The sequence below is a fragment of the Rhineura floridana genome, chromosome 10 (assembly GCF_030035675.1).
Source record: "Rhineura floridana isolate rRhiFlo1 chromosome 10, rRhiFlo1.hap2, whole genome shotgun sequence".
In the NCBI taxonomy this organism is placed as follows: domain Eukaryota; kingdom Metazoa; phylum Chordata; class Lepidosauria; order Squamata; family Rhineuridae; genus Rhineura; species Rhineura floridana.
The window spans coordinates 84729897-84750595 of NC_084489.1; the positions used below are offsets into that span (position 1 = coordinate 84729897).

The 20699-nt window shown below is 44.8% G+C and overlaps 1 protein-coding gene across 2 annotated transcripts in view; it reads right to left on the reverse strand.

The window, feature by feature from the left end:
• Positions 1 to 20118, reverse strand: part of CCDC13 (coiled-coil domain containing 13) — a 48216-nt gene extending 28098 nt beyond the window's left edge. The window contains exons 1-8 of one of the 2 annotated variants that reach the window (XM_061587349.1): positions 19935 to 20118; positions 19516 to 19583; positions 18315 to 18544; positions 13347 to 13495; positions 10191 to 10333; positions 9298 to 9378; positions 6234 to 6344; positions 1940 to 2044 (exon numbers count right to left, since the gene is read on the reverse strand). In XM_061587349.1, coding sequence (XP_061443333.1) covers positions 1940 to 2044; positions 6234 to 6344; positions 9298 to 9378; positions 10191 to 10333; positions 13347 to 13495; positions 18315 to 18538 — 813 coding nt within the window. In that variant the 5' untranslated portion in view covers positions 18539 to 18544; positions 19516 to 19583; positions 19935 to 20118. The remainder of the gene's footprint in view (positions 1 to 1939; positions 2045 to 6233; positions 6345 to 9297; positions 9379 to 10190; positions 10334 to 13346; positions 13496 to 18314; positions 18545 to 19515; positions 19584 to 19934) is intronic. The other variant, XM_061587350.1, reaches the window with a different exon arrangement.
• Positions 20119 to 20699: the final 581 nt, after the last annotated feature.

Sequence of the window (20699 nt, forward strand, 5' to 3'; positions counted from 1 at the left end):
ACCTCCTTCCCTACAGACCCTCTCAGGTGTTAAGAACAGCAGAGGGAAAATTCTTGGTAGTTCCACCACCCTCAGAAGTTCAGAGGATGTTGGCCCGGGAGAGGACCTTCTCTGTGGCAGCCCGTAAGTTATGGAATTACCTCCCCATAGAGGTGCATCTGGCAAACTTCATTACAGGTGGGCCCCGCTTATACGGCAGGTTCTGTTCTGGACCCCCGCCGTAAAGCGGAACCCCATTGAGTATAATGGGGCGCGTCACGCGAAAATGCTGCAAAATCAGCTTTAAAACGAGGAATGAAAGCTGCCGCATTAGCGGAACACAGGGAAGCGAAGCACCGGTAAGTGGGGCCCTACTGTATGTAGTTTCAGTTGAATGCTGAAGACGCACTTCTTTACCCTAGCCTTTGACACCTGAGAGAGATATTTTTACGATCCACCTTATTTTTGTGACTGTAATTTGTTTTAAACTGTTTTTAATGTTAAATTGCTGTAACCAATCCTGGGAACTGCTGTTGAAGAGTGAGTAATAGATTTATTGTGATTGTTAACAACAACAATAATGTTTTTGTTTCATTCCTGGGACCCCATGACCAGGCTATGAGGGGGTTGGTTATAATGAGGCTCATCTGGGTAGAATATAGCTTTTGGGGGCTGAGGGTATTATTGTTATTTGTTAAATTTATATCCTGCCCTTCCTCCTGAAAGAGCCCAGGGTAGTAAACATTCAAAAGATAACGGTTCCAATACAGATGCAGACTATATGTTAATGTAGGTAGGTATGCTACATTATTGTGGGGACACGGACAGCCACCTCCAGTGGTAAAGCCTTGTTGCAAAAAATATTTGAAATAAAATGTAAAGAAAGTTGTCAACTGTACCACCCTGGGGTCTCTTGATGAAGAATGGTACATAAATTTAATAAACAAGCAAACTGTACTTCAATGCTGCCACAGGTAAATTCAAAAGGTGTGTTGGGTAGGAGAAGGTCCTGCAAAACTTTGATCCCAAAGAAGCCTAAGATTAGGGACAGAGGAAGGTGCCTTATACTGAGTCAGTCCATTGGTTCATCTAGCTCAGTACTGTCTACACTGACTGGCAGCGTCTCTCTGGGGCTTCAGACAGGGAGTGTCTCCCAACCCAACATGGAGGTGCTGGGGAGTGAATCTGGGACCTTCTACATGCAAAGCAGATGCTCTACCACAGAGCTTTGGCACATTTTTATAGAACCGAAGTGGCAACTAGTGCAAAAGCATCCACCACCAAATTAATCTTACTGGCAACTTTAAGGATCGTCTGATTTCTTATGCTCCACCCTGACCACTGAGATCCTCTGATGGGTCACTTCTGGTGGTTCCCCATGCCCCAGGGTTCAGTCGGCCTTTACCAGGCACCGAGCCTTCAGCATGGCAGGCCCAGGCCTGTGGAACTCCCCGCCAGTAAAGGAATCATTCCTGCCTTCTTACAGATGCCCCCTAAAAACTATTCAGACAGGCGCTTGCAATGTGAGTTTCTTTTTACCAACCAGTATTTATTGAAGTTTTTACTGATGTTCTTATTTATCTTATTGTAATGCTCTATGCTGTAGATGACCTCGCTGTATTTTTATGAAAGTGTGGCCTATAAATATTTCAATGAATAAATAAAATCATAGGAATATAAGCAACTGTCTTGGTCCATCTAGTTCAGTAGCATTCAAAACTGGCAGCTGCTCTCCAGAGTTGCAGACAATGGTCTTTCCCAGACCTACCTACCCAGGGATTGAACCTGGGAACATTCTGCATGCCAAGCAGATGTTCTGCCACTGAGCTAAACAATCTACACCAGACTAGAGCTGTGTGCAAATGGCCTGTTGAAACTCTGTGGCAATCAGTTGGACTCTTAGTGTGAGCGCAATGCAATGTTCAGAAGGAGGAGGGCGAAATGAAGACCATCAACTCACTTTGCCTTGTAGGACGAGAATCTGCTGAGCCCGCCCACGCCAGGTGCCAGGGGTGGACAACAGATTTTGAATGTTGACATCCTCTCCAACTTCATTTGCTAAAAGCTGAAAATTAGACACAAAGCAAGATCATATCGACCTAAATATTTTGTGCTGAAGGTTTTAATTTATTATTTGAAGGTTTTTTAAAAGTCCCACTCTTCAGCCAAAGAAGGCTCTCAGAGTAGGCAACAAATCATTTTTAAAGTCACTGCCCTCAGGCTCAGAATCTAAAAAGATATGGTACAAAAGGAAAATGGACTGAGGAAGAGGAACAAATAAGCAAACCCAGCTTCATGTTCTTAGTTAACGTTTAACTTATGCATCGCATCAACCACACCAGCATTTTCCAGCTGTTGGGGCCCCAGACTGTTGCTGGACTACAGTTCCCATCAGCCCCAGCCAGCAAGGCCAATGGTCAGGAATGATAGGAACTACAGTCCAGCAACATCTGGGGACCCAAACATTGGGAAAGGGTGAACTGCACTTACCAATATCTTTTCAAAGAGACTTTAAACTTTGAGAGAGCCCAAATTAGCATCTGGCTCCATGTTTTTTAGATTATTATTTAGTTTTTCTATTAAAATAATCAAAGGGGCATTTTCACACAGATGTTTTGGGAGTAGGTTTGTCAGGCCTGTCAGCACTTGCTCCTGGATACACTCAGAAACACAGCTCAGTTAGCTGTGACAAAGTCACTCTGGAAAAAATTTGAAGCACCCACAGTCCTAGGACTAGGTGAACAGCTGCTCTCTGTTTCTTCAGAAGCCAGAATACCTCCCATGTTCAACAAGAGAACAAATAATGCTGGATGATTCTGTAAAGCCTGGAAGTTATGACTGTTAGGATCAATGTCTGGCTCAATCTCAATGATCTGAATTGTTTGTCGGATATCCATAATTGTTAGGCCCAAGTACCATGAACTTCTCTAAGGAAAAATCAATGGACTGCATTCTCACTTCTCTATGATGTTAAACTATCTGAAAACACAGCCAACAGCAGTTTATAATAATAATATAATAAATTTTATTTCTAGGCCGCCTATCTGGCCGCACAAGCGGCCACTCTAGGCGGCGTACAAGATCAAGTAAAATACAACATACAAACTATAAAAACCCAAGAACTACAATATAAAACGAAACCGAACCCACCCATAGCTAAAACCAATACAATTAGGCTACCCCAGGGATCTTGTAGGCCTGCCTGAATAGCCAGGTTTTCAAGGCTTGGCGAAAACTTGGCAGGGAGGGGGCATGGCGAAGATCATAAGGGAGAGTGTTCCAGAGGGTGGGGGCCACGATTGAAAATGCCCTCTCTCTGGTCCTCACCAGTCTAGCTGTTTTGACTGGTGGGACTGAGAGAAGGTCTTGAGTGGCTGATCTAGTCAGGCGGCATATTTGTTGATGCTGGAGGCGTTCCTTCAGATAAGCTGGGCCGAGACCGTATAGGGCTTTAAAAGTTAGTACCAACACCTTGAATTGGGCCCGGTAAACAACTGGTAACCAGTGTAGATCTTGTAACACCGGAGTGATGTGATCGCGGCGACGGCTGTTCGTAATCAAACGTGCCGCCGCATTCTGTACCAGCTGCAGTTTCCGGACCGTTTCCAAGGGTACCCCAACGTAGAGCGCATTACAGTAGTCTAAGCGAGAGGAGACCAGGGCATGTACTACCCGTGGGAGAAGATGGACAGGCAGATAGGGTCGCAGCCTCTGTATTAGATGTAATTGAAACCAAGCTGCCCGGCTCACTGCCAAAACCTGAGCCTCCATGGACAGCTGGGAATCAAGGATGACCCCGAGGCTGCGGACCTGGTCCTTCAGGGGCAATTTTACCCCATTGAGCACCAGGTCTAAAGCTCCTAATCTTTTCCTGTCTCCCACGAGCAGTACCTCGGTCTTGTCAGGGTTTAGCTTCAGCCTAATTCCTCCCATCCATTCACTTACTGACTCCAGGCACTTGGAAATGGTCTCCACAGCCAACTCTGGCGAGGACTTAAACGAGAGATAGAGCTGAGTGTCATCCGCATATTGGTGGCACCGCAGCCCAAATCTCCTGATGATGGCTCCCAGCGGCTTTACATAGATGTTGAATAGCATGGGGGCAAGGATAGAACCCTGTGGCACACCGCAATTGAGAGGCCAAGGGTCCGAAACCTTATCCCCCAATGCCACAATCAAATTTACACAATCAAAACTGTGGACTTTATCTTATTTAAACTCCATATATGAGAGGTATTTGGAAGTTTCATCCAAACCATTGTGATACTGTTTGGGGTCTATTCGGTGGACTAGCCAACCACATGAATCTAGGAAGCTTGCAAGCAGGACTTCAAACAGCAGCCTCCCAGCAACTGCTATCCAGAGGCATACTGCCTCCCTCAGTGGAGGTAGACCATAACCATCATGGCTAGTAGCCATGAATAACCTTACCCTCCATGAATTGGCCTAATCCTCTTATAAAGCCATCCATGTCGATGGCCATCACTACATCACGAGCACTACATCAGCATGAGCTGCATCACGTACAAAGAGACATTTGCATTGTAACAAACAGAAAACCAAAGTATGCATGTGTATGTAGGCAAAAAAGGCATTGCCAACTATCCTGTCCCGCTCCAGTCCATTATCAGGAGTCTGATATACAGGCACCAGCAGCTGAAGCTGCTCTGCTGTGCCTGTAACTGGTACCTGCAAGGTGAGGCAGGTGAGTGATTGCAGCACTTTTGAGTAGATCCTAGTAAGCCACTTCAGTGAAGGCTAGAGGTGAACAGAAGCCTTAAGAGCTTCTGCCTCTGGTCCTTCTCCTCAGTTCTGCCCCTGTGCTTGAAGAATGTAAATTCTTAAGAGGGCCAACCCCACAGCCCAAAGGCAGGCACTTCATCTCTTCTCTGTGACCTCCCACCTAGCATGCTCCCTGCGCCACTGGGCAGGAGCAAAGGCACTAGACTCTTCAAGCTCTGGGAAACGTATTCACAAGGGTCCCAGATTTGGCTCAGCAGGCTCCTATCCACTAGTAGCTTCAGGCTCATAATCAGGAACCTCATCCAGAGGCATGGCAGCCTTGGACTCAGACGGATTATTATTATTATTATTATTATTATTATTATTATTATTATTATTATTATTATCTTTATTTATACCCCGCCCTTTTTCCAAACTGGAACTCAAGGCGGCTTCCAGATAAAACTAAGTACATATCATTAAGAACATATAAACATATAAAACATATAAACATATAAAAATCAGCATTAAAACAGAATTAAACTATTAAGATGTTAAAACCAGTTGGACATACACTTAAAATACTGCAACCCAGTTTAAGAGCATACAAGTAAAACAATAACATACAGCACCCTCTTCAATCACTACCCTTAAAGCCTTCAATTCCAAAGGCCTGCCGGAAGAAAAAAGTCTTTAGCTGTCGGCGGAAGGACTGCACAGAGGAGGCCATTCTTGCCTCCCTAGGGAGGGAGTTCCAGGGCCTAGGGGCAGCTACCGAAAAGGCCCTATCTCATGTCCCCACCAGTCGCACTTGTGAAGGTGTCGGGATTGCGGGAAGGGTCTCTCCAAGTCGGATCCTCTCTATCTCCCTCTCTGAACTGAACTTGACCTCGGGGCCCATGACAGAGACTTTTTATGGCATCAACCCAAACATAAATCGCTGCCCATCAAAGCTATGCAGATAGAGGAGCTGCTTAACAAGCTGGCAACCCAGTTCCGATACAAAAGTGTTTTAAACAGCAGTCCGCATCCCAACAGTTAACAGACCACACAGAGGGAAAATTGTGATCAAAAGAAAAAGAAACAAGCTTTCATGTGAGGCTTGTTTGCACGTTCTTTTCTGACATGGCAAAGTCATCCCCCGCCCCAGGCCTGAATATTCTTATGAAGGTGTTTCAAGCAGCGGCAGCTGGCTTTTTCCCACATGTAGGAGACCAGTATCTCTCAAGCCTTTTCCCTGACTCAAGAAATGCTAGTGGCCATTTGCACAGATTAAGAAATAATCAACATGTGAAACTGCCATGTGACAAGTGTCAAAAGTGAACATGGGAATTATGCCCCAAACTGTGCAGTTTGGGTGAAAATATTCCTCATGGCAATGAATAAATTCCTTATGCCCACCTTCTGAGCACTAACAGATTTGGTGGAGGCCAACCAAATTAAAAAGGAAAAAATTAAGCTTAACTGGGCATAGTGTATGTCCGGAAACTATTACCTTGATTACCTGCATAGATCATAAAGGAGGATCCTACCTTCTGCGTCATCTTCAGCTCCTGCTTCATGGTCTGGAGCTGGTTGCGATATTCAGACATTTTGAAGCTGGCTGCTGTTAGTTTTTCTTGCAAGGCTTTCATCTCTGGGCTCTCAGGATTCAAGAGAAATGGGAGCGTTTTTTGATGAGTACAGAGATCCCCATAAAAACAAACCATGTATCAGATACAAATACATTCTCAAGACTTGGAGGTGTGAACACTAGAGCAGGCCTACACAATTTGTGACCCACCAAGCCAAATGCAGCCCACCTCTGAAAGAGCAGGTTCGTAGTCTGGGGGTGCTCCTGGATCCATCTTTGTTGCTACAGGCCCAGGTGACCTCAGTGGCTAGGAATGCCTTTTATCAACTATGGCTGGTAAGACAGCTGGTCATTTCAGGACCAGGATAGTCTGACCACTGTTGTCCATGCACTGGTAACCACCAGGCTGCATTACTGTAATGTGCTCTATGTGGGGCTGTCCTTGAGATTAGTCTGGAAGCTGTAGTTGGTGTAAAATGCGGTGTATCGCCAACATGTTATCCCACTGCTGAAAGAATTGCACTGGCTGCCCATTAGCTACCAGGCCAAGGTCAAGCTGCTGGTTTTGGTGTACAAAGCCTTATGCAGCTTGGGACCGGGATACCTGAAAGATCGTCTTACTCCTTATATACCCAGTCGATCACTGAGTTCTGCAGGTGAGGGCCTCCTGCAGATACCATCTTATCAGGAGGTCCGTTCCACACAACATAGGAAGCAAACCTTTAGTGTTGTGGCACCAATGCTTTGGAATTCCCTCCCCTTAAATATTCCATAGGCACCATCTCTGTTATCTTTTTGGTGCCTACTGAAGACCTTCTTCTTTCAACAAGCCTTTTAAGTAGATACCTTATCCTAGTCTGTGTCTGTGCTGGAATTGTGGCAATGTTTTTAAAGCTTTTTTAAAAAGATGTTTTTAAAAATGTTTTGTTTTAATATGTTCTTAAAGTTTTTTAAAAATATATATTTTAAAGTCTGTTTTTAAGATGTTTTAGAGTGTTTTTAGTGTTTTTGTTTGCCGCCCTGGGCTCCTATTGGGAGGAAGAGCATGATATAAATTAAATAAATAAATATGGCAGCCCATCAGTGCCTTGGTAAACCTGGTTTTACAACTTGCCTGGAAGTGCAACAAGGGGGGTGTCCAGCAATCGGTCAGGACACGATACTTGGCTAGCCGGCTGCATTCGGCTGGCTAGGTCACATGTTGTACATGCCTGCTCTGGAGACACAAACTGATTGTCAACCAAAACTTCGCTCAAGTTTCTCACTGACTTAGGAAAAGGTTTGCTTCTTTCCTTTATTTATTTAGAGCGTTTGCACCCTGCTCTTCAGCCAAAAAGGCTCCCTGAACTTATACACAGTTAAAACAGTCCCTGTTTGCAGGCTTGCAACCTATAAGGCATGATACAAAAGGGAAAAAGGACAGGGAGGGTAAAGAAAAAAGCAAACTCAGGCACCAATTCTTACAGCAAAGCAGTAATTCTTATGATGAACAGCTGGAAGGGTAACAGTTCAAAGGGCAGGAGGTGCCCGATGGAGCTGGCCTTTCAGAAGAGCCAGTGGAATAAGCCCTGCTTCCTGTCTCTCCACTGAGGCAGGCTGAAGGAAAGCTTGCCTATTGGTTCATTTAGGTACAGCCACCACTCTACTCTGTGGCTTTTGTTTCACTGTGCGCACACAGAGGGGAAGAGTAACATCCTTTTAAAAAAATAATTAAAAGGAAGCAAGCAAGCAGAAGGTTGAGGATGTCACAGTGCAAAGGAAGGCAAAGGAATGCTAGCAGACTGAGATTCCCTTGGCAGGCAAGGCAGGATTTGGGAACAGCCACCACCTTCCATCCCAGTCCCCTGCTGAAAACATTTTTTGTTTAGACAAGCCTACCCAGACAGGTAATTTCATTATGTACATTTGCTTTTAAAACTGTTGATTTTAATGGTATTTTGATGATGTTATTATGTCTAATTGTTCTTACAGTAATTTTTTACTGCTTTTTTTAATGAATATTTTATCAACATGTCATGTAAACCTCTTAAGAGCTATTTTTTGATTAAGCGGTATATACATTTTGCTAAATGAAGAAGTGCACATCCCTTTAACTCTGTCTTCTCACACAAACAAACACGGCCGCAAATATCATGTTTGCCTCCAAATCAGAAGAGTAGGCATGAAACATGTTAAGAGATTTTTTTCTTTCTTCTCCTCTGACTAAGAGGAGCCAGCAGAAGACACAAGTTAGTTGGCCTTCTCAAGGATAGATTTAGCAACAGGCAGCGGATTCACGGCATCCCTACAGCACGGGCCTGCTCAACAGGCTTTGCCCAATCCACTTAAAAGGAGTTCCACCCATGAATACTGATAACCCACGAAAGGTGGGCTGAGGGCACAACTGAAAGAAAGAACCCTGTCTTTAAAATAGGGCTTGGGAATCTTTTCCGGCCTCGAGCGCTGCGTTCCCTTCTGGGCAGCCTTCCAGGGGGCACGTGCCAGTGGGGAGTGGGGCCAGAGGCAAACGCTGGCAGAGCAACAAATGTAAATGTTACCTTTGCACAGTAGGCAGATTTCTGCACACACCCCTCTTATCCTCCATCCAGGCAAGCAAGAGGCATTATCAGAGTTGAAGGGCACGTTCCAGCCTGGCAAAAACACTCAAGAAGGGTGTGAAGCACAGCTAGTGAGGGGTGTGGTTTGAGGAGGGTGGGCGTGGCTGGCTTGGCCTGAGGTTAACCACCCCTCCTTTAAAATCTTTATTTGTCCTACATAGAAATGGGGAAAAATGGACTGCCTTCAAGTCGATTCCGACTTATGGTGACCCTATGAATAAGGTTTTCATGGTAATCAGTATTCAGAAGGGGTTTACCATTGACTTAATCTGAGGCTGAGAGGCAGTGACTGGCTCAAGGTCACCCAGTGTGCTTCATGGCTGTGTGGGGATTCGAACCCTGGTCTCCCAGGTCGTAGTCCAACACCTTCACCACTACGCCACACTGGCCCTCACGTCCTACATAGAAAGAGCAGTTAATTCTTACCAAAGGTGCTTCTGTCCCTTTATGAGCAGGCTGGCTACCTTTGTCTCCAAGCGACTGGAGCTTGACAGCTGACATTTGTAACTAGGAAAAAAAAAATACACACAAGATTAAATGACTGCCAACTTCACAGCACAAAGTAGGCCCAGGGTACGGTTCTGAAGGCACATGAGGCCGAAGCTAAGCAGGTCTGTGTCTGGTCAGTGCCTGGATGGGAGACCGCCAGGGAACCACATGTATGCTGCCTTGGGTTCTCTGATGAAAGAAAGGTGGGGTACCCTCTCATACTTCTCAGCAGAAGTCTTCAGCCGATCCACACCATGCATTTAAAGCACATCCGAAGCATATTTAAAGCAGGTGACTTCCCTCCAAAGAATCCTGAGAACGGTGGCTTTCCCCTCATAGAGCTTTAAATATGCGTTGGAAATGGACTGCCTTCAAGTTGATCCTGACTTATGGCTACCCTATGAACAGGGTTTTCATGGTAAGCAGTATTCAGAGGGGATGTACCATTGCCTCTCTCTGAGGCTAGTCCTCCCCAGCTGGCCAGGGCCGCTCAGCCTGCCACGGCTGCACAAGCCAGCCCCTTCCTTCTCCGCAACTGCCAGCTGGGGGGCAACTGGGTCCTCGGGACTGTGCAGCTTGCCCACGGCTGCACAGGTGGCAGGGCACGTAACCCCTGAGCCACTCCCTATGGGGGTGATCTTTAGCTGGCCCTTGACACCCAGGAGACACGAGCGGGAATTTGAACTCACAGACTCTGGACTTCCAGCCAGGCTCTCCTCCCCACTGTTGGATGTGCTTTAAATGTATGGTATGGACCTGCCCCTTGGGTGTGTGTGTGTGTGTGACTACCTCACCCTGTGCAAAACCCTGATAACACAGAGAGGCCTCACTTCTTTTTCCAGCTCCTTGATTCTGTTCTTCAGCTGTTTCACTTTGGTTTTTTCCTTTTCAATCTCAGCAGTCATGTGTCGGTTCTGTTTTGCCAATTCGACTATTTTAGTTGCTGCAATGTCTCCTGTTATGCCAGATGCCCCTGCAAAAAGGAAGAAAGGGGACAGGTGTAATCAGCAAAGAAATAGGAACCTAGATTGAGCCACCACCTCGTCGTTACCATTATAATTATATTTCAGAACGTGTGTATTTTTATAGTCTATCCACGTCAGTAATAGAGAGGTGCTAGAATTCCACCCAATTTGGATTTTGGACCGAATTTTCCATTAATTCGCTTGTTTATCGTTGCAGATTGGACTTTTATGTAGTGATTTTCTGTGGCTATTTTTGAAAACTGGGTGGTTTTTTTAATAAAAATCCCGCAACTAAAAATATTGTTATTAAAAATGATAATTTTATTTATATGTCCTTTAATTTATTGATATTTCCTTTCAAAATATTGATATTAGTATCAATATTTTTTGTGAAGGGAAAAAAAGGATAGGTAAGAGCAGCGGATAGCGGACAAAAAATGAACTCAAATTGATACCAGTCTGTTAGATCAATGGAATGCTTTTGAACTGGCACCAGCCAACGGATCCCATCCCTAGTCTGTAATACCAGGGTTAGTACTGTAGGTGAGATTGATGTGATGGTGTATCATTTATATTAAGATATCCAATGCTGTCTGGCTAGAACAGGAGTGGGGAACCTCTGGCCCTCCAGATGTTGCTGGACTCCATCTCCCATCAGCCCCAACCAGCATGGCCAGTGGTCAGGGATGATGGGAAATGCAGTTCAGCATCATCTGGAAGGCCACAGATTTCCCATCCCTGGTCTATAACATTTAGGAAGGCTCAACGGCAATAAAAATTAAATCCACAAATCTGAAGTATTAAAAAAACACAATAAAACAATCCCAGGGCTGTGGTTAGAAAGTGCATGATGCAGCCTCCTTGCAGAACCTAAGTAGGTCTGGATTTGATCAGTGCCTGGGATGGGACAGACGTTTAGATGCTACGTGTACCATCTAGAGCTGATGGAAGAAAAGTAGGATATGTTTAATTAATTATGTATGTAATAAATAAATTAATAAAATAATAAAAACAGGCAACAGAAACTCAGTTATTGATTTATTTATTGTATCCAGTGCCAAAGGTTAGCCGAAACAAACAAAACAAAAAAACCCTTACTCTACAGCATGATCATACAGCTTACTCCTAGGTAAATGAGTACAGGATTGTAGCCTCAATGTTCCTCTTGAACTGCAATCTGCCTCCTGAATTTTGGGACGGGTGGAGGGCAAGAGATGCTCCCAGTGGATTGCGCCTGGCATCTCTTTAATTAACGAGAGGTGGGGCTTTCCATTAAAGTCAGAACGGCTTTTTCTAAGGCATTACAAAGTATACATATGCTCCTGCAGAAGGGTATGTGTTTATGGATCAACCAAAACTGAGTGATTTTGCTGTTTCTTGAACTTAATCAGGCAGAAATTGAGAGAGACAAAAAAAAAAAGTAAAGGCCTTGTAAGCCGCCATCATCATCATCATCATAGCAACAAGTGTCTCTTGATTAAAGCACCAGTATAACAAATATGACTGATTTTATATACAAATGAGAATTAAGTGATTTCTTTTTTGGCTTGATTTGACCATGCTGTCTATCGGTATTGCATTTTTAATCAATCCGCAAACAAAAACTATGAAATAAAATGTAACACCCTTACACATCATGTGTACTCTTGTCTCCCATTACGGACATATTTTCTGTACCAGGCAGCAGGTGCCACCTACTGGGAGAAGCCAGCATTACAAGTCTCAGACCTCTCGAGTTTTTCACTTTAAATTTCACATTTTTTTTTGCTTACGGCTCATGCCTTCTTTTTCTCTTTTGATTCTTTCTAAAACAGACGTGCCACACACCAGGGGCGGGGGGGATACTGTTGGACTCTTGGCTCCTGTCAGCGTGACCAACGGTTAGGCATGATGGGAGTTCCAGCCCAGCAATACAGTATCTGGAAGACCACAAGTTCTCCATCCCAGATGGCAGGATTAGATATGGGGAAGGTTCTCCTTCAGTGGAGGAGGCGGGGAGCTTACAAGCTGAAGGGAGGCTCTTTTTAAAATGTTGTTAAGCTGCTCCAAGTCAGGGGTGGGGAATCTGTTCCAGTCCAAGGGTTGCAATCCCTTTGAGGCAGCCTTCTGAGGCCCACATGGCAGTGGTGGGCGGGTGGGCAGGAAGCAAAAGTGGGCGGAGCAGCAAGTGTTAATTTTCTCCTGTGCACTAGTCTTGTTTCTACGCACACTCAAAAATCTTTCTCTAATCTTCATCCTGGCAAGCAAGAAGCATTGTCACGAGTTCAAGCACACCTTCTAGCCAGGCAAAAACACTCAATGGGTGTTTGTGTGTGCAAAGCAGGGCTGGGGAGGGATGTGACCTGGGGAGAAGAGGTGTGGCTGCAAAGAGTCCCAAGGGCCAAATAGAAAAGCCTAATGGGCCTCATTTGGCCCTCAGCCCAGGCCTGAGGTTCCCCATCCCTGCTATAGATTACTGATTAGAATATTATTTTCAGAGTTATTAATAGTGTACGGATTTTTTCCTTTGAAGCTTTTTAAAAGGAAGTCAACTTAGAAGCTAAGTGGCATTTAAAAAGGAAGCTAAGGTGGCCTCCAGAAGACCAGGGAATTAAAGCAGAGTATGAGTTGGGCTTTCTGGCAGCCAAGGATGGATGCGCCGTGCCACGAACTACTCCACATTTTTCTCAACGGGGTGTAGTTCCTTTCCTCACTTTCTGTAGTGCCAGATTCTCCTTTGACAAATTGTGCTTTCTTAAATTCTGCAATCAAAATAAATTATGACCATCAAACATGCTCATGTCAAATGGCTTGTATTGCATAATTCACTGGGAGCAGTGTGTGGGTTCAGTTGAACTAAAACCTTACCGATGTAGAATACATCCATCCTTATTCCCCAATACTTATGCTTTCAGTTATCTGCATTATTTGACTCTTTGCTATATGGGCCTTGTGCCTGCTGTAATCCATGAAAAATAAAGGGGCCTGCAGAGAGATGATCACAAAGACAACGTGTTAGTTCTACACAGCATTTCTGTTTACCCATTAGGGCCAGTCTCTCCTCCTCTATCTTCTTATGGAGTTTCTTGATTTCAAAGTCTCGTTCCTTCAGCAGTTTGTACAGCCTGCCATTTTCATCTACGATCTCTCGAAGCTGGTGCTGGAGCTGTTCATTTTCATTTTCAAGTAGCCTGTGGAAAAACACAGAACACGTGTAGACTATGAATGCTGTTTGGGGCCCGTCGAATTATATGTACGTTCATACATAAGGCACTGGAAACCACTGAGAGAATAGTTGCTCTCCTAATACAAAATAACTTACGGCATTTGCTGTTGTAGGATGTTGTGATGGCCAACAATATGAAAAAAGGAATGGCTATTAATCTGCCTGCTGATTTTCCTCTACAATGGCACCCTCATTTATTTATTTATTTATTTAGAATATTTGTACCCTGCTCTTCAGCCAAAAAGGCTCCCAGAGTGACTTACATGCAATCAATTAAACAAGACAGTGTTCTGTATTAGCCATGATGCCTATGCTCTGCTTTGATGGTCAGATGCAGTGTGCTTCTGAATACCAGTTGCTGGAAACTGCAGGAGGGGAGAGCGTTCTTGCACTCAGGTCCTGCTTGTGGGCTTCTCACAGGAATCTGGTTGGCTACTGTGAGAACAGGATGCTGGACTAGATGGGCCATTGGCCTGATCCAGCAGGCTTTTCTAATGTTCTTACAGTCCCTGCCCTCAGGTTCACAATCTAAAAAACAGGACACACAAGGGAAAAGGGACAGGGAGGAAAGAGGTAAAAAAGGAAACTCAGGCACCAATTCTTAAATAGCAGTTCTTATTGTGATCAGCTAGCACAGAAACAGTTCAGGGGCAGAAGGTGTCTGATGGAGCTTGTCTGTCAACGGAGCTAATAGAATGAGTCCTCTTCCCATCTGCCAGTGAGGCAGCCTGATTAGTATCCTGGAGTTGAGAACCCTACATTTGCCTTATAGGATCATAGGAAGCTGCCTTATACCAAGTCAGACCATTGATCCATCTAGCTCAGTATTGTCTACACTGACTGGCAGCAGCTCTCCAGGATTTCAGAAGGATTCTCTCCTAGCCCTAACTGGAGATGCTGGGGATTGAACCAGGGACCTTCTGTATACAAGGCAGATGCTCTGCCACTGAGCTATGGCCCTTCCCTGCCACATGGGAGTTCTGCCTGACGTATGAGTAACTGCAATTGCAGCTGACTCCTTTTTACTCTTTTCTCTCCCTGTCTAAATTCAGCCTGGCATATTGGACCCGCCTTTTGCTGATTTTGTTCTGTAAAGCACCAAGCTTACTGATGGTACTATGTGGCAAATAATTATGATGATGATCTTCAGAAAAGGATTAGACACTTGAGCTGGTGTGGTGGCCATGAAGGCAATGGTAAACCACTTCTGAATACCTCTTACTTCGAAAACCCTATCCAAAATTCAACATGAGATAGTGCTGGAAGATGAAACCCCCAGGTCAGATGGCACCCACCGAGCTACTGGGGAAGAATGGACAAGTACAAGTAGTGCTGTAACTTATGACACAGCTGGGTCAAAGCTGAATGGAAGCCCAGAGGCTGATGCGCACAGATGCAAAAGGAGAGTCTGGAGTTGTATGACATACACAATAGGAACATGGAATGTGAGAAGCATGAACCAGGGAAAATTAGAAATTGTCAAGCAGGAAATGGAACGTATCAACATTACAATACTTGGCGTGAGTAAATTAAAATGGACTGGAATGGAACATTTTCAATCAGGCAACTACAAAATATTTTATGCAGGAAATGAGAAATTAAGAAGAAATAGGGTTGCTTTAATAGTGAGAAGTGATGTAGCAAAAGCAATTAGGAGCTACAACACAAGGTCTAAGCAACTGATATCAATGACATTAAACAGGAAACTATTAACATAACCGTCGTCTATGCTCCGACGGCAAACACAAAAGAAGAGGAATTGGAGAGATTTTACGCAGAAGTACAGGAAGAAATTGATCACACACCAAAAAAAGATGTGCTGATAATCATGGGGGACTGGAATGCAAAAGTAGGGAACAGAGAAGAACTAGGAATTGTGGGGAAATGGGGCTTAGATGACAGAAATGAAGCAGGAAGAAAGACTTACTGAATTCTGTGAAGCCAGTAATTTGTTTCTTGCAAACACATTTTTTCAGCAACCAAAAAGACAACTGTACACGTGAACGTCACTGTCTATTGCACAATGGACTGAAGACCTCTCTGCCCTGGCTACATTTCATATTTATTTATTTATTTGTTTGTTTATTTATTTATAAACAATAACCAACCTAACAGGGCTGTTGTGATGATAAAATGAGGAGGGGAAGAACCATGTATTCCATCTTGAGCTCTTTGAAAGAATGGTGGGATATAAATGTAAAAATAAATAAATAATTGGGATGCCACTACTGAAAAGGCTTTCGTCTTCTTGGTGGTTGCCTACCTGACTTAATTCAGCAGGGACACTCAGAGCAAGGCCTCCGAAGATTATTTTTATATTGCCTTTAATCTTTTTAGTTTTATACCGGTTTTAATCTTTTTATTATTTTGGGGTTCATTTTTATGAAGAAAAGCAACTAATAAATGTAATAAATAATAATAATAATAATCTTAATGTTCGGATAGGAACACTTGGGAGAAGACTGTCTTTCAGGTAGGCTGTTTAACAACGTAAAGGTTAAAACCAGAACCAATCTACTTTAAAGGGCTGTGGTACACTGCTTAGACAATATATCTGAAATGTCTTGACTTTAAATGGGCAATATAAATGCTAACCATTAATTATTGTTAGGGGAATGGAACAGCCACACTGGGAGCTGGTATTCCGAACAAAGAACCAGAGATTGCCGTCTTGCCCTGTATTTTACTGGCTGCTGCTAGAGATGCAATTCTGGACTAGATAAACCTTTGATCCAGGAAAGCACCTCTTAAGAATTTAATAGCAGGGACTTGACAATGACAGTGAAGACCTAGCAATGTCCTGTGGTTCCAGATATCACACATTCAACAGTTACAGACAGAATTACCAGCATCCACTTTCCTGGACTCCCCCATGAACATACCTGACATAAGCTCATTGTTTAAAATGTTACTTCTTGAACTGAAAACAGGGCAATGAATACCAGGACATCTTGAGAACAGGCAGAAATGTCCTTGTCCCTTATTTAGTAGTATTTATGTGTTTCAGCCTCCTAAATATTTTTTACCAAATGAGGGTTTGCATCTGCTTCCAGAGTAGGGTTGCGAGGCCCAGCCTCCAAGAGGTCTTCTGTATCTTTAAAAGTTGTGCAGGGGGAAGGGAGAATTCCATCTTCTGGTTTTTCCCATTGAAGTATTGCCCACCTGCACTTTGCTGACTTTCTCTTCCCCTAAAGATACAGGATCAGCCTCAGGCCCTGAACCTGGCAACCCTATTCCAGAGTGAAGGAATACAGAGAGGATACTGGCCTATGCCACCATTTCTCTCCTGTATAGTGTGGAGAAGGCATGGAATAAGGGCAAGGTGAGAGTCTCCAGCTATCACAGGCCCCAGTCAGCCCTGAAGGCCAGAAAAAACCTGCCTCCCTAGCTTCCCAGGCTCCTAGAAATATGAACCTGGTGCCTTGAAATGTGAAATATTCCATGCTTTTACACTGACAATGTATTATTTTATTTGATAGAGGAGCCTCATTCCCTCCTGTGCAATCTTCTGAGATCCACATGCCAGTGGTGGACATGGCAAGAGGCAAAAAGTGGATAGAGCAACAGATATTTATTTATTTATTGTATTTGTATACTGCCCCATAGCCGAAGCTCTCTGGGCGGTTTACAATAACTAAAAACATTAAAAACAAATATACAAATTTAAAAACACATCTTTTAAAAACAATTTAAAACACAGTTTAAAACAATTTTGGCAACAATCCCTTGCAGATCAATAGACAGTTGAAGCATCTAAGGAAATGCTACATGGGTACCACTTTCTTCTCATATTTCATGCAGAAAATGCTACCAAGTGTTGTCGAGCCAAATAATTGAACTAACTGCACTTATCATTAATTCTATTTGACTATTACCTTTGTACAGAATGCTACATTCACACAAAAGTCAGATGTTTCTACACAAACACACGTCTCTCCATCCAGGAATATAAGAGGCACTATCACAGTTCAAGGATGCATTCCAGTGAGACAAAAGCACTTCAGTAAGGCTTGGAGGAGGGCTGATGAGGGAGCATGGCCTGGGTGAGGGGGTGTGGCCTGGAAAGAGTCCCATGGCCAGACAGAGAGGCCTGGAGGGTCACCAACTGGTCCTCTGGTCTGAGGTTCCCTTTCCCGCTCCATCACAATATGCTGTTTACGTAGCCAGCAGCAATTTGATGTTAAGTTTCCCCAGGGATGCTTGAAAGAGGCAGCTTTGGAACTGAGGCTCACTACTTGTAACCTCCTGAGCAGACATAGCTGGGTAGTGTCTTGTTCAAAGGCAGCGCCCTCCGTATCTACTGCAAGAATAGCTACCTAATCTGCATATAAGAAGGATTATCCTTTGTCCTTTGGGATCACAGGGATATAACCATCATTATAAGCTGCTTGTCTCCCAGCAGCAATTTCAGCTGTCTAGACACAGCCAGCTCAATTTTCAAGTCTGTGATCAAAACCTAACAACCCACGAAAGCTGTTTTACAGGGTCCCAACCTTTCCTGCTGCACTTCCATCACAGACAAAAAGGGACTCAGTAAGTTACACCTTGTATGGCTAAAATCAAGAGAGAAATGATGCAGATGACCCATGCCTAAGCACTTCTGACACCATTCTGATGCTAGCACAGTGACTGTACCTGCATGTGGATTCTGTAGTTCAACTGTGTGTCAATGCACAGCCAGTGCAGAAACTTCCCACAATGTGTTGGATTTGCATCCACGCAGACACCCGTTCCCCATGCATCCTTTTGTTTTCCTGTCAAACAAGCCTGGGTTGCCCCTTTACCTTTTGCCAATGTCCTCCTTTGACATCTCACTGTCCAAGGTGGATAAGCTGAGATCATCGTGGACTCCAAAGGCCTCATCTTGGCAGCCCTTGTCACTTTCTTTCAGGCTCTGCTGCTTTTCTTTCTTCTTCTCCATCAGACTTTGCATCCTTTTCTGCTGCTGCTCCTGGAGAGCCTTAAACTGCATTTTCAAATTTTCATTCACTTCTTCATCAAACTCCATTATTCACTTTGAAAAGGAAAAACAAATAAGAGAAAATAAAGGGATCAGAGCAGAATACTCTCGAACGCACTTCCAAAGCACCTCTCTCAATTACTAGGGACCCCTCCAAACATCCTTTTTATTGTGCTTTCATGATGATTTGTGCTCATGATGGTATTGGGGAAGTTATATGCGATACTGCAAAAAAAAAATTGGGGTACTTGCAAAAGTTTTGGGGTGGACATACTGCTTGGTTTCCAATTAGTTCATGTCCCGTAAGTTCCTGCTGAAATCCTGCAACTTTTTAATACCACAAATGTTCCCTTTTTTTTTGTCTCACTTTTGTTGCACTATAGAGCAAGAGTGCCCCACCGGACAGCTTAATAAACTGGTCATCTTGAGCCCCCCCCCCGGCAGTTTTATATGTGGTGGCAACGAAAGCATGGAAAGGAATTTGTGGCCGCTGACGTTCTTCTGCATTCATATGCTTACATTCACACATAGATGCTTGTCCTTACTCCAAGGTTTAACTTCTGAAGAAAAGTGAGTGGAACTTAGAGGATTTGAAGGTATAAAGTTTGTGCATCTCTGTCAATACGTATATACACATCTTTACAAAAACAAATCGAAAAGTTGTCTGCCCCTCCCCCAACTCCAGAAAAATGGAAATGAACTGCCTTCAAGTCGATCCAGATTTATGGCGACCCTACAAATAGGGATTTCATGGTAAGTGGTATTCAGAGGGGGTTACCATGGCCTCCCTCTGAGGCTAGTCCTCCCCAGCTGGCCAGGGCCTGCTCAGCTTGCCACAGCTGCACAAGCCAGCCCCTTCCTTGTCCGCAACCGCCAGCTGGGGGGCAACTGGGCTCCTTGGGACTATGCAGCTTGCCTACGGCTGCACAGGTGGCAGGGCACGTAACCCCTGAGCCACTCCCTGTGGGGGTGATCTTTAGCTGGCCCCTGACACCCAGGAGACACGAGCGGGGATTTGCACTCACCGACTATGGATTCCCAGCCAGGCTCTCCTCCCCACTGGGCTACACCAGCTGTTCCCAACTCCAGAGTGCTGCATTAAGGATGGGAAAAGAAAACAGACTCTCCTGATAAAGGGGATGGGGGGGCATACCTGAATCAGCTTTGAGGTGAGCAAATAGCTCCTCTTCCTCCTCCCTTGTAATTTTATTTATAGGTTATCAACAAAAAAGGATGGGAATGCTCGAAGGGGGATTAGGCGGCGGGAGAGAAGCAGGCATAGCTTTGGGGGCGCCCTCGCCCCTTTACATCTTTGGGGGGCAGAGGCACTTGTGGGGCGGAAGGAAACAGTATATCTCCCCTCCCCTCGAGGTGATGAGATAGCGCCAGGTTCCTTCCCACCCCCACCCCGCCCCTCCATCCGAGCATGGACCGGCCCACTCACCTGTCTCTGGGCCTAGGCAGAGTCTCCCTGCGCAACCCGCTTCTGGGGCAGGAGGCCAGCCCGGGGCGGGAGTGGGCAGGCCAGGGCAGGGCGTGAGAGTGGCAAAGGGCGCCAAGCAGGAGCCGGAGCCGGACTGGGCCGCGACTGTCTTCTGTCTCACACGCACACTCCGCTTCCCGCTTGGCTTCCGTCGGCCGGCCTCGGAGCTGGACGCGGTTCCCTCGGCAACCGTCGCCATGGCGACGCAAAAGGGCCCGCTCGGGAGGAAGAAGAAGAAGCCGCAGGCAGGGATGGGGAGCTGCTTTTGGACATGAGGAAACGGGGGCTTCATGGCAGTGCGGCTCGTCGCCCTCTCCCAGCCAGTTTTGCAAAAGGCGGGACTCTCCCGTTGGGACTCCCGAGCTCATATGCGTGTACACACATACATACATATAGTAGATAATTTAAAAACATACATGTACACTTTTATTATAATCATAACAACTGAAATTGTTTACTGCATATGCCAAGATCCTGCTGTGATCTTCTAAAATTCCTGGTATATTATTGTAGAAAAACAATATTGCTGCTGCTGAAAGTTATACACGCTAACTTCTGATGTGTACACAAACAAGAAAAGGAAACTGTTTTCAGGATTTGCAATGGGTTCTAGCTATTGCGTGGAAGTCAGCAAATCTCTTCTCAGTCACAACCCTGACTTCACTTATTGGCTAAAAACCTGAAAGGGCAGGGATTAGAGCAGAGGACTCCTTAACTGAAGTTGTG